The 13,645-nt window shown below is 45.0% G+C and overlaps 1 protein-coding gene across 1 annotated transcript; it reads right to left on the reverse strand.

The window, feature by feature from the left end:
- Nucleotides 1–3,663: 3,663 nt before the first annotated feature.
- On the reverse strand, nucleotides 3,664–10,843 carry usf1 (upstream transcription factor 1). The gene is made up of 11 exons (XM_056283102.1): nucleotides 10,816–10,843; nucleotides 10,342–10,406; nucleotides 10,147–10,196; nucleotides 9,586–9,698; nucleotides 9,194–9,307; nucleotides 8,246–8,396; nucleotides 6,421–6,508; nucleotides 6,217–6,275; nucleotides 6,010–6,104; nucleotides 5,194–5,322; nucleotides 3,664–5,101 (listed from the first exon to the last, which is right to left on the reverse strand). The coding sequence occupies exons 2-11, from the start codon at nucleotides 10,347–10,349 to the stop codon at nucleotides 5,012–5,014; spliced, it is 897 nt and encodes a 298-aa protein (XP_056139077.1). The 5' UTR covers nucleotides 10,350–10,406; nucleotides 10,816–10,843; the 3' UTR covers nucleotides 3,664–5,011.
- Nucleotides 10,844–13,645: the final 2,802 nt, after the last annotated feature.

Below are 13,645 nucleotides of genomic sequence, written 5' to 3' on the forward strand. Positions count from 1 at the left end.
CAACCTGCTTCGCTGGCCACTACGTCACCGAACTCGGCCCCGTCGATACCTGCTGTAGCGATGGCGGCTTTGCTTTGCTCGACGTTTGATAGGCTGCAGAGCTTGCGCATGTACGCCGTTATCATCCCAGCCGTTGAGACGAGTCCAGCTGCGCGTGTACTGGCGTGCCATGCATCACACGCGTAACGATCCACCTGTTGGCCCCACTGCGAAGGGTGTTTGGGAGTATCGCGAGACCCCACTTTGATGTTAAGGTTGAACGATAAAACGTCCCTCTCTGGTTGCGGAATTTTCCAGTCTTTGTAGTTGAGGTTCCTAACCTCGACTGCTAAGACGTCAACCCCCTTCTGACTGAACTTTGAGGACGATTTAAGAAGCGGATCCGCCTCCGCCCGCTTAAACGCTCGTTCGATGTGAGGATAAGGCGGTAGAGTGGAGTCCCTGACTCTCTCTGCCATTCGTGGAAAATCGGCTACCACCGGATCTTGAGGATTGCCCGGCTCGGTAACGATGTCGGCAGACTTGACCGCTCGCGCGAACAGATCGCGGAAACTGGCGAGGAATGTTTCGGACCCACGTTGCATGGCGTCGCCATCTTTGTTTGGTTGAGACGAACTTGGCTGGTCGTCTTCCACGCCCTGATCGTCTACTTCCTCAGGCAGTGAATCCTCGGGTTCCGCGCCCGCCGAATAACATGCCACGGATTCACCAGGGAGAGATAGGATCTCATTGATCCAGTCCTCTCTAACTATCCCGGATGGTGGGATAGCCTCTGGCTCCGGAGGGATGCTAATGCTAGCCGCCGTCCCGTGACTGTAGCTAGGAAGCATCGGAGAGATGTTGCTAGCCTCCGCCCCATGGCTATAGCTAGGTAGCACCATGCTAGCCGCCTCGTTAGCAGGTGCGAAGGGATCTGCAAGTACCCATCTTTGACGGTACAGGGCAGCCCACCTTTGGCGCCCCGATCCTCTGATGGTTTTACAGAAATTGCAGTCGATCTCATTACGGTCTACATCCCTCAAGTAGCCCGTGCAGTGAACATGCGGGATATGGGAGACACAGTCCGGATGGGGGTCCCATTGGAGCGTCGCCGGTTTAACACACCCGCACCAAGCGTAGAATCCGGCCACATCGACCGGATTAACGAACATCTTGGCGATAAAAGGTAAGCTAACTATAAGTTAGTATCTAATATACCAGTAGATCACTAGATTACTTGCGTATTTGCAGTTTTCCTCTTAGTCCCAGCGAGAGAGAAACAGCCATCGACCGATCTCATTTAGTTGGAGATGGAAAGAGGAATAGCGCTTCCGGTGGGCGTGCCAATACGGGGTCGGTGGGAGGACATATGACCACAGGGGGTCATATTGTCCGGGATTGGCACGGGGAATGCACCTCCATCGTTTTTCTTTTTTCCAGCGAGCTATTGTGGATGATGTCACAATGCAATAACCCTCTCAGCCATTTTGGAGTACGTGAAATGTAACCTTGAGATATTTCTACATCTTGATTGGAGTCCACCTCTAGTAAATTCAATTGATTGGACATGATTTGGAAAGGCACACACCTGTCTATATAAGGTCCCACTGTTGACAGTGCATGTCAGAGCAGAAACCAAGCCATGCAGTCAAAGGAATTGTCCGTGGACCTCTGAGACAGGATTTTATCGAGGCACAGATCTGGGGAAGGGTACAAAAAATTTTCTACAGCTTTGAAAGTCCCGAAGAGCACAGTGGTCTCCATCATTCGTAAATGGAAGAAGTTTGGATCCACCAGGACTCTTCCTAGAGCTGGCCGCCCAGCCAAACTGAGCAATCGGGGGGGGGAAGGGCCTTGGTCAGGGAGGTGACCAAGAACCCGATGGTCACTCTGACAGAGCTCAAGCGTTCCTCTGTGGAGATAGGAGAACCTCCCATAGAGACAACCATCTCTGCAGCACTCCATCAATCAGGCCTTTATGGTAGAGTGGCCAGATGGAAGCCTCTGCTCAGTAAAATGCACATGACAGCCCGCTTGGAGTTTGCCAGAAAGCACCTAAAGGACTCTCAGACCATGAGAAACAAGATTCTCTGGTCTGATGAAACCAAGATTGAACTCTTTGGCCTGAATGCCAAATGTCACGTCTGGAGGAAACCAGGCACCTCTCATCACCTCGCTAATACCATTCCTACAGTGAAGCATGGTGGTGGCAGCATCATGCTGTGGGGATGTTTTTCAGCGGCAGGAACTGGGAGACTAGTCAGGATCAAGGGAAAGATGGATGGAGCAAAGTACAGAGATATCCTTGATGAAAACCTGCTCCAAAGTGCTCAGGACCTCAGACTGGGGCGAAGGTTTACCTTTCAACACGGCAACGACCCTAAGCACATAGCCAAAACAACGAAGGAGTGGCTTCGGGACAAGTCTGTGAATGTCCTTGAGTGGCCCAGCCAGAGCCCAGACTTGAACCCAATTGAACATCTCTGGAAAGACCTGAAAATAGCTGTGCAGCGACACTCCCCATCTAACCTTACAGAGCTCGAGAGTATCTGCAGAGAAGAATGGGAGAAATACCCCAAATATAGGTGTACCAAGCTTGTAGCTTCATCCCCAAGAAGACTTGAGGCTGTAATCGCTGCCAAGGGTGCCTCAACCAAGTACTGAGTAAAAGGTGTGAATACTTATGTACATGCAATATTTCCGTTTTTTATTTTTAATAAATTTGCAAAAATGTCTACAAAACCTTTTTCGCTTTGTCATTATGGGGTATTGTATGTAGATTGATGAGAAACAAAGGGATTTAATCCATTTCGGAATAAGGCTGTAACATAACAAAATGTGGGGAAAGTGAAGGGGTGTGAATACTTTCCGGATGCACTGTATATATATATTATATATATATAGTATATAAACGGATGTTTTGGGGGTTACTCTACAATGTCTAGGGTCATTCTGCACTGCCTGTGCTAAACAGCGCCAGTAGAGAGTTACTTTGGTATGATTTCATCAGATTTTATTAGATATAATTTAGTAGATATTCATAATTGTCTATTTACTGTAGTAACCAGCGAGATAACAGTTAATCACCATAAATTCTTACATATTATCTCACTGTACTAACCTCTGAAGTATGAACTAACAGAGAACCCAAACAATTCATTCACTTTGTAAAGGGACCTCCTGGCTTTGCACACAATGCAGTTTGAAGCAATTGGGGAGATGCAAACTCTATAAGGGTACTGGGCTTTAGTGCAGTAAGTAGACTTGAACAGCACATGAGGATGTTTGACCACTTATTTTCCATTTACAATAGACTCACTCTGCTTCGATGTACAGCCAAGCATAAGCAAACCTAAAAAAAAGCAAAACAAGCCCAAAAAAAATGCAGCCTGCAACTGATAATATTTTCAAGTTAAATGATGGAATAGGCTCCAGCATCCCCGCGACCCTGAGAGCAGAATAAGCAGTTTGGATAATGGATGGATGGATTTATGGGGAGGTAAAAGTTGTTTTTTTTCCACAACAAACATAGTAACTGTATCCACATTCTAAATTATAAATACTATAGGCCGGAAGTCAATTATAAAAATCAAGAAAAAAATTTACCTGCATTTTCAATTTCACGAGTTTAGCAGGACCAATATCAAAACAATTTTTATAGCACTGACGATTTATTTTTTTCCCACTCTTTATTTTTATAAAGACATACATTGGCTACCTACAATACAATGCTTATGAACTTTGTTTCATTTAGTTAGTTAGTTACATTGTTGCAATGCAAATGTACTTGTCTCCAGTTAGGCTTAATGGAAAGACATACAAAAATACAAAGCAAAATATTACTGGATGAAATATCTTGCATCATCTGGTCAAAAGGAAAGTAATAAAAATTAACAAAGTCAAAGAGTAAATAAAATATGTTGGAGACTTCAAAATGACTGCATTTAATACAGCAAAGCACAGCATTTGAAAAGGTTAAGAAAAAAACATTTACAGGAAAAATTGTTCATATAAGAGCTTGTTGAATGTTAATGGAACACTCATAATATGTTCATTGAATGAGGCATTCAATTAGGGCTTCAACAAAAAAAAATGTTGACTTTTGAAAAAAAAAAAGTTGATCACTTTTTTAGCTAGTTTAAGTCAAACGTTAGGGTTACTCGATCAGGGAAAATTTGCACTTTCAAAATCTTTGGAAGAAATGTGCAATTGTCTAATTCAGCAAAGTATTTGGATCTCAGTTGCTTTCAAACCCCAAAACATGCGGCACCAGAAATTGGTCCACTCCAAGGACCGGGTCCCCCGGCATAAACAGGGCAATATAGTGTACGTTGTTAAATGCCGGGAGGATTGCCATGACTTGCACATTGGGGAAACCAAACAGACGCTGGCCAAGAAGATGGCACAAGTCAAGTCAAGTCAATTTTATTTGTATAGCTCAATAGCACAGGCCAGGACTCCACAGTCTACACCCATCTACCGGCCAGTGGCCAAAGATGAGGATGTGCACATTCTTGACAGGGAGGAATGCTCGTTTGAACGGGGAGTCAAAGAGGCCATCTATGTGAAGAGGGAATGACCATCCCTGAACCACGGGGGGACATAGAGTACATCTGTCACCATCTTACAATGCTGTGATTGCAAACATTCCCAGTTCCCAAATCCTCTGCGAATAGTACATATGGCCATTGAAACTCTAGTTAATGATCACGCCTATTTGTATATGAAACTGGTCGTTGGTTTCGGTCATTATGCCACTGTATTGTTTATAAGGGTGGGGATACCTGCAGTCAGTTGAGACTGAAGAGGTCACTTAGATGAGTTATGAAACGTTTCTCTCTCAATAAATGTTGTGTCCAGATGAACTGATTCAACTTTCTTTGATATTTGGATTTAAATTTTCAAGGGATTATTTTGCTATTTGCCCCTATTTCATGCACACTCAATCAATTGCATACAACATATTTGAAAGCATTTGAAGTATTATGTTCGCCTTGATATGGTTGCTGTCAAACCCCACTGTCAATAAAACTCACTGGGGGTCTGTGCCAGACGATCCCACAATGCCATGTTGTCTCAGTAGGTTCCTCAGGATCTGGTTCTTTGACTTCCAGTCTTCTACCTGGTTGAGCATGATGACAAAAATACAGCGTTAGCATGATTTCATCATTTGTGTTTGAACACTAGTCAAAGGTGATAAACATCTGACTATACCTCCTGCCTAAGGAGCTGGTTGTCAACCCTGAGCCGGTCAAGAGTGCCAATATCTTCCCCTAGCTTCAGGTTCTTCTGTCGTAGTTCCTTTATGTAATCACAGGCTTTGGACAAGATCCCTCCTTTACTCTGTCCAAACGAGACAATTCTTAAGGTTAGATAAAGAATAAATACTTGTCAATCCCCTCCTGGAAAAAAAAAATTACTGGTAACACTTTCTATGAAGCTTGCAAACACTTTCTATGAATCTTGCATCTATAACGCCCTATAAGCATCTATAATGCACTATAAGCATGTATTGCATCTATAATGCCCATACTTTCCCATTATGTGTATTACAATGACTTAATGGCTATGGTTGAAGACTGTGAACTAGCACTGAAGTCTCATTATGCATCTCTACAAAAGTTCAGCAAAACAAGTTCGCTATGATGATGACATCTGACAGATAAACAGGCTAATGATGACATATTTAGAATGCATAAATCCGTTTTAAATTGACAATGTATCATAAAGGTGGTTGTGAGGTGTTGTGAGGGCGTATACATGGTTATAATGAATCTTACAATGACTTATAGCTACACGTATAGGGCGTTATAGAAGCTTATAGGGCGTTATAGAGGCAAGCTTCATAGAAAGTGTTACCAAATTACCTTCTTTCTTTTTTTAAAATACTCTTCTTCTGGAGGAATTTAACGGTAATGATTGTCAATTCAAGGAGTTTCCATTCATCTAATTTGCGAGATATTGCCCAGGGACTGTACCCAAACCTGAAGCCTGTCGTTAGTTGGTTGACAGAGACTAAATTATACTCACCTGACCTGTTTTAGTGTAATCTACATTACAGTCTGGGATGGCCTTTGAAAGCTGCACAATCCAGTTATTGATCTTGTCTCTGCGTCGGCGTTCAACTATGAGACACATAAATTCTTATTTCAGGCTCTAAAAACTGGAGATGTGGGGACGTGTTTTGTTGAATTAGATTTGAGCCCCTTTGAGGCTCTTGAGCTTTTGAGTTCTAACCTTCATTATGCTGGGCTCGCCTTTTCTCATCTCTGGAAGCCCGAGGAGCCTCTTGTTTCCTACAGGAACAAGATGAATAAGGATGTTATATTTCAAAACATTAAGCTACTTAATTTGTACTACTTGTTTTCCGAAAAAAAAGGCTCATATTTTCACATTTAGTATTTCCGTCTTAATGAATACTATATCATAATATAACATTACGCTATGTATGGCTGTGTGCGTGGTGCTATTGTCCTCTGACTAGCGCCTGTCAAAACTTCCTGGGGTGACATCATCACATATAGCTGCCCTGTAGAATAAAAAGAGAATATCAATTCAGGAGAAACATAATGAGCATAACATTTTATCACAACAATCTCATAGCAGTCTGCAAGAATGTTAATAGTATTTACTGCGTTGTCTCTGACAAGGTGATAATTTAAGAGGTCATTTCATGGTTCGGTTCATGGCTCTATTTCTTCATGTTTAGGTCAGTGTAACCCTCCTCGCTCCTGTTTAAGTCTTAGGTTAACCGGATTAAAATGCTTTAGCAGGGGTGTTCGGGTGGTGTGGCGGCCTATTCCGTTGCCTGCCAGCACAGGAATCATCGGTTCGAATCCCCGTGTTGCCTCTGGCTTGGTCGGGTGTCCCTACAGACACAAATGCCCGTGTCCGTGGGTGGGAAGCCGGATGTGGGTATGTGCCCTAGTTGCTGCAATAGCACCTCCTCTGGTCAGTCAGGGCACCTGTTCGGGGGGGGGGGGGTAGCGTGATCCTCCCATGCGCTACAGCCCCCTGGCAAAACTTGTCACTCTCAGGTGAAAAGAAGCGGCTGGTGACTCCACATGAATCGGAGGAGACACGTGATAGTCTGCAGTCTGCAGCCCTCCCCAGCTCGGCAGAGGGTGTGGAGCAGCAACCGCGATGGCTCGGAAGAGTGGGGTAATTGGCCAGATACAATTGGGGAGAAAAAGAGGGGGAAAAAGCCCCCCCCCCCAAAAAAAAGCTTCAGCAAAGCTTTTAACCCCAGTGTAATAGTTGCAAATGATTTGATTTCAGCCATACTTGATGGCCTTTAATTGTAGTTGAAGAACATAAATTCCACACACACCCCATCTGAGCATCCTCCCCCCACCCCCTACCACAGTGAAGGTCCAAGTCTGTGGAAAACACCAGCAACTATGTGTGATGTGAAGAAGTGAAACCTAGAAATGATAAGTGACGTAATATGAAGGCATCACTCATGACAAAGAAAAAAAAACACAAACACTCCAGCTACTTCCAAAACACACACTTCTTGTCCAAGGTTTTTTTTAAAGCTTCTTTTGGTTAATTCTGTTTCCTCGTTAAGTACGTCGCCACTATTATAATTTCTACATTCATTACTATAATTTCACAAACCCAGTCAAGGCTTTATCAAATAAAAATACAAGAGAAAATTTATCTAATTTTTGATAATCAAAGAAAGTTGAATCAGTTCATCTGGATACAACGTTTATTGACAAATAACGTTTCATCACTCATCTAAGTGACCTCTTCAGTCTAAACTGACTGCAGGTATCCCCACCCTTATAAACCATACAGTTGCACAACAACCGAAACCAACGACCAGTTTCATGTGCAAATATGGGTGTGATCATTATTTAGAGTTACAATGGCCGTGTGTACTATTCACAGAGGATTTGGGAATGTTTGCAATCACAGCACTGCAAGATGGTGAGAGATGTCTCTTCGCCCTCCTCAGCTCAGGGATGGTCGTTCCCTCTTCACAAACCAGCGTTCCTCCCTATCAAGGATGTGCACATCCTCATCCTTGAAAGACTGGCCACTGGCCTGTAGATAGTTCTGTCGCCCATCTTACAATGCTGTGATTGCAAACATTCCCAAATCTTCTGTGAATAGTACACATTGCCATTGTAACTCTAGTTAATGGTCATGCCCTTATTTGCATATGAACTGATTCAACTTTCTTTGATTTTCTTACCTGGATTATTGAGCATGCATCAATACTTTTTTTTATAATGTTACGCCCCTTGCTTTTCCTCACCTGTAGGAGTGGTCTGTCCTAGCAGTGTGTCAGATGCCTGTACAGTGGTAACCATGGTGCCTGTTGTGGCATCAGCAATGGTGGCGGGGTAGTAGGTGTATTGTGTGTCTGTGCTCTCTCCCTCCAATCCCTCCGACTGAGAGAACACAGCCTGAACGCAAGAGACATATTAGTCTGTGGGTGCCTCCTAGTTTAAGTCAAGTCAAGTCAATTTTATTTTTGTAGCCCGATATCACAAATTACAAATTTGCCTCAGTGGGCTTAACAGCAACACAACATCCGGTCCTTAGACCCTCTCATCGGATAAGGAACAACTCCCTACAAAAAAAAACCCTTTAACAGGGAGAAAAAATAGGAAGAAACCTCAGGGAGAGCAACAAAGGAGGGATCTCTCTCCCAAGACAGACAATGTGCAATGGATGTTGCGTTTACACAATACAACATTAAAAGAGGGTAAACACAATTATAATGGACTTATAAAATTTATGAAGAATACGATGTGCAGGGTGCCAAGCAGTGTCCAGGCGGCACCAGAACAGTCCAGGACCCAAGCTACGTGACCAGCATCATCATGTAAAAAAAAAAAAATGGATTTATAAGATAAAAAAAGAAAATGTGACGAGGGGAATGCCAGGCAGCGTCCAAGTGGCAACCACAGAGACCTGGGAGGAGAACCGACTGCACGTGCACACAAGGGAGACTCACATGACACAAAAAAGATGCCAAGAAAATGCTAAGAAATCAATTGGCATGTTTAAATGAATAACCCCATCGTTTATGATAAATATTGAAACTTGTCGAGTTCTTCTGTATGTGTGGCAGACTAAACAGAAGATGAACAGTTGCTTAAATTCAGTTTGCAGGAAGTCTGCAGCATTTGTATCTCAGACCTTTGCAGACTGAATCCGAATTCAGTTGACAAATTGCTTTTATCAGTCTTATGCTCACTTGTGTCACAGACTGTGTCGCTGCTGGGAACCCAGTGACCAGGCTGACTGCTGCAGCTCCATCCGTCTGACCTTCCAACTGACCATCTGAGACTTGGATCACCCTGTAGGTCACCTGGGTCACAAAACAATGCATTGCTTATTGAGACTACACCTCACAGAAACAATACTATACCAGCAGTTTACCGACACATACCGCAGTTGTGATATGAATTGGCAAATAGTGTTTTCACACCCGAGTTTAAAAATTACACTGCATCAACTAGTTCTTGCACAGAATGTCATGCATATATGGCATTGGTTCAAGTTTTTGTGTGTTTTGTGTTTCGATCTCAACATGAGGAACTGTAGTTTGGAGGCTGGAAAAAAGTTAACTGGCCTGATTTTGCCTACCTGGCCACCTGCACCTTCTGTCTTAAAGAGATATTTTATTGGCTGATCGGAGAAAGTAGAAGCAGACTGAATGGTGGCAATAGCTGCGGGGTCCTCTGCAGTGGCTACTGACCCTAAGAAAGCACAAAAACAAAAATAATTAACTTTACCCTTCTTTGTTTAAAGCATGTTTGATGAATTTTAAATAATTTTAAATTGAAACACTGCACATAAGCCTTTCATCCATTCATCTATACATTCACCCATCTATCCATCCATCCATCTTCTTCCTGCTTCTCCAGTCAGGGTCACAGTGGCAACAGAGAAAACAGAGCTGCCCAGTTTCGTCTTTTGAAAGAATCATCCTCCAGCTCCTCACGAAGGACTCCCAGGTGCTCCCTCCAGCATGCCCTGGGACAGCCCCTGCAAGCCTGGTATACCCCCAACAGGGAGTATACTAGGTATGCATCCTTAACAGATGTCTGAACCACCCCAGCTCACACATATAACAACACTTTCAATATAACAAGAATGTGCAAAAACTATCATCAATTTGACTTTGTGGTGTTTTTTTTTTTTTACCTTCCTCATTGACAGGAATGGAGCCATCTGGGTCAGGGCTCTTCTGTTGACTACATACCAAAGACATCAGGGGGATTTATCAAGTTAGCTTCGAGGAAACCGGCAATGAGTCAGTAGCTTAGGTTAATATTCGGCTTCTTGATGAATGTATTCCTTTTAATAAATTACAGTTGCGTTTATGTGCATCCCACTAACCTCTTCATTTTTTTTCACCAAGAGTCTTGAATGAGGAGACCGCCTTCACTCACTCCGGAGCCAGACTATGAAAAAAAAAGTTGACAAGTTTGAAAAGCGAGGGAGGAGGTCTATAAATAAATGGTCGTTCGTAGAGCTTTGGCGGTGATCACCGCAAGGATTCTCCCGACAGTGGGGCCTGAAATGAGGACTATATCACACAGTGTAGCCAAGTTAAGATGTTGGCTGTTTCACTGCAGCAGCCAGCTCGTTTAAACTGGGCAGGCTACTGCTACAGTATCCTATACAATGCTACTCGGGCCCCAGCGGTTTCTGCAGATGTTCAACAAAGCGTTTCCCTTTGCCTTACTCTCCAGATGAAATGCATGCCCAGACTGGCAGATATATTTTCAAGTGATATTTTGTTAACTACATTTCACGCACAGAATTCAATTATTAACACGTATATTACAGTCGGAACAAAGATCTACTTACGGCGTAATGGTCCCTCCCCCAGTATTTGTCAACAGACCTGGATTACTGTCTGGTGTGCGCATGCCCAATCTAAAACGCGACAAAACATTGAAACATGCTCAGATCCTGGATCAGTGCATGAATTCCCAACAAGACAGTTCACAGTGTACAAGTAAAGAGCAGATCTGACTCAGAATCGAATTGTCTCGCTGTCATTGAAATTACAACCGAAATTTTAGCAGGCTGTACTGCAATTTGTCGTCTTCGCCATTGCCGTGGGGGATCACTGTTGAGGCCAGTTACGTGTACACATTGTCCGAAGTGACCGTGTCGCCAGTTCACTGCACAATAAACTGAGGACGGACTAATTCAGGGTTCACTAATTAGCGGACGGTGGTTCGGGTCCAGCTCGAGCAATGGCTGTATCGAGACCGCGACCCATTTCTGAAAAATTATTGAAAAATTTTTTTATAACGTTGTCAACGGATCGTTTTTAGATACGGGCGCAACTTCTCCAGTTTTTACGGTACTGGTTTAGCCGGAGCAAGGAGGCCCCAGCCCAATCACACGCAGTTATTTAAATCACGTGGTTCCTGCACCTCAGCCAATCAAAGTGATTTATCTGACAGGCCATAAGGTGGTGTCCTGCCGAATTCTGCCTCCCCGCCGAGAATTGCATGCACCACGCGGGATACCACCCCGCCGAATAATGCATCCACACTGCATCTTTATTTCTGGAGATTTACGCTTCAAATGGTTTCACCAGCACACATTTTGGGCCGTGTTGGCTCGGCAGTGTGAATTTCTTTTAATAATGACCTAAGCTGAAATATGGTTGTGAAGGATGAAAGAAAGGAGACGAGACCACGTCTGCTTTTGACCACACAGCCGTAGGGTCGTTAATTTCCTCCAACAAAATTTAAGTAAACAATTTTTAATCATCAAAACCACAGCCTCATGTCTACCCAGGATTCCCCCTGCTAACCCCTGAACCCAGTCTTTAAAGGGACCGTCTCTTGCACATGGTGAGTATCTAACCTGCAAGTAGGTCACTACACCCCCCCCCTCCCACAATTAACCATAACAAAAAGAGAAAAAAAACAACGCGGTGGGGGACGAATAATGCGGCCAAAACTACTCCTCTTGAAGGTTAGGGGCAGGTGGGCATCCACGCCAAGGAGGCTGGGCCAGTTGAACGGGCCTGTCCCAAGTTCCAGCCGATGAGGACTGGAAGTCTTCCTTAGGGACGGTCCGCAGGCCAAGCACGAACAATAGGAGACGGTCGACCCAGCTGCTGTCTGTGAGGCTGGCCCGAAGACTGGCCTTCATCAAACGATAAAACCGCTCACATAAACGGTTGCCCTGCGGGTTGTACGGCATGGTGCGGTGGAACTTCACCCCTAGGCGTTCAGCGACTGCAGTCCAGAGCTTGGGTGTGAACTGTGGGCCCCGGTCAGAAGTGAGGTCAGATGGCGTGCCAAACCGGGCTACCCAGGACCCGATGAACACCCGGGCCACCTCAGCAGACATGGTAGATGACAATGGAATAGCCTCCGGCCACCTGGTGGTCCTTTCCACCATGGTGAGGAGGTGAGGGAAACCACGGGAGGAAGGAAGGGGTCCCACTAGGTCCACATTGACATGGTCGAAACGCCTCCCAGGCAACAGGAACAGCGCCAGGGGTGGTGTGGTGGTGAACCTTGGAGCGCTGACACGCTACGCAGGTACCTGCCCAGTCCTTGACATCCTTCCTGACGCCATGCCACACGAACTTGGCCCCCACCAACTTCGTAGACGCCTTCACGCCTGGGTGTAAAAGGCCATGGATGGCGTCGAAAACCCGCTGCCGCCAGCCAGTGGGCACCATAGGCCGGGGTTTACCCATGGAGATGTCACAGAGAAGTGTGGCCTCGGCGTCATTGAACACAACATCCTTCAACTGCAGCCCAGTGTCAGCTGTCCGGTAGGCCTGCACTTATGTGTCAGCAGCCTAGTCTGCAGCCATGGCAGAGTAGTCAAGTCCCAAGTGGACAGCCCCCACCATCGCCCGGGAGAGTCAGTCGGTGACAAAGTTGTCCTTGCCGACGCCAGCTAGCAACATAATCCGTGATGTCATATGTAGTCGAAAGACCCCGAGTCGATATTGTACCCGAGCAGAAATGGAACCCACACCGGATGTCCGTGGTGAACTCCGAGATGTAAAATAGCTCAGCGTTTCTCAAACCTCTTCTGGAGGACCACTTGTCCTGCATGTTTTAGATCTCTCTCTGCTCCAAACACAGCTGATTTAAATTATCAGTTTTATTAGGCAGCTTCGGGAGCTCATAACGAGTTGATCATTTGAATCAGCTGTGTTGGAGCAGGGAGAGATCTAAAACATGCAGGACAAGTGGTCCTCCAGGAGAGGTTTGAGAAACGCTGACGCTGCTGGCGCCCAGACCACGGCTCGATGGCTTTGGCCATGGCGAACGTCAGCGGCTTGTGGTCACGGATGTATTACAGTAGAACTGGATACCGAATCTAAAAATGGCGCCTTACCATTCGTAGTTTAGACGATATTATGACAGAAAGGTATAAACAGGAAGTACGATATGCTGGACATGATCCTTGTTATGAAGAGTGACTTGTTTTTGTTTTTTTGACGAAGTGGTCACTGCACACAGCGCGTTATCCGACTTCGCTCCTCCCGACCGCAGACGACGGTTCGCAAGCCATTTTTTTCCGACGTTTTCGGTCAATTTCTTGCACCCCCCCCCCCCCGAGCAACAACTTTTGGTACTCAATGAAAACTCCTTGTGGTTTCTAATGTTAATGACGCCAAACATAGGCATTTCGAAAGTTTGTGATAGTG

The sequence above is a fragment of the Lampris incognitus genome, chromosome 7 (assembly GCF_029633865.1).
Source record: "Lampris incognitus isolate fLamInc1 chromosome 7, fLamInc1.hap2, whole genome shotgun sequence".
In the NCBI taxonomy this organism is placed as follows: Eukaryota; Metazoa; Chordata; class Actinopteri; order Lampriformes; family Lampridae; genus Lampris; species Lampris incognitus.

What these genes read in the sequence shown, in the direction of transcription:
- usf1 (XM_056283102.1), bottom strand. An exon ending in CATTCCTGTCAATGAGGAAG is followed by an intron (nt 9,699 to 10,146) that starts GTAAAAAAAAAA and finishes GTGCTTTCTTAG; the next exon opens with GGTCAGTAGCCACTGCAGAG. An exon ending in CGACACAGTCTGTGACACAA is followed by an intron (nt 8,397 to 9,193) that starts GTGAGCATAAGA and finishes TCTTGCGTTCAG; the next exon opens with GCTGTGTTCTCTCAGTCGGA.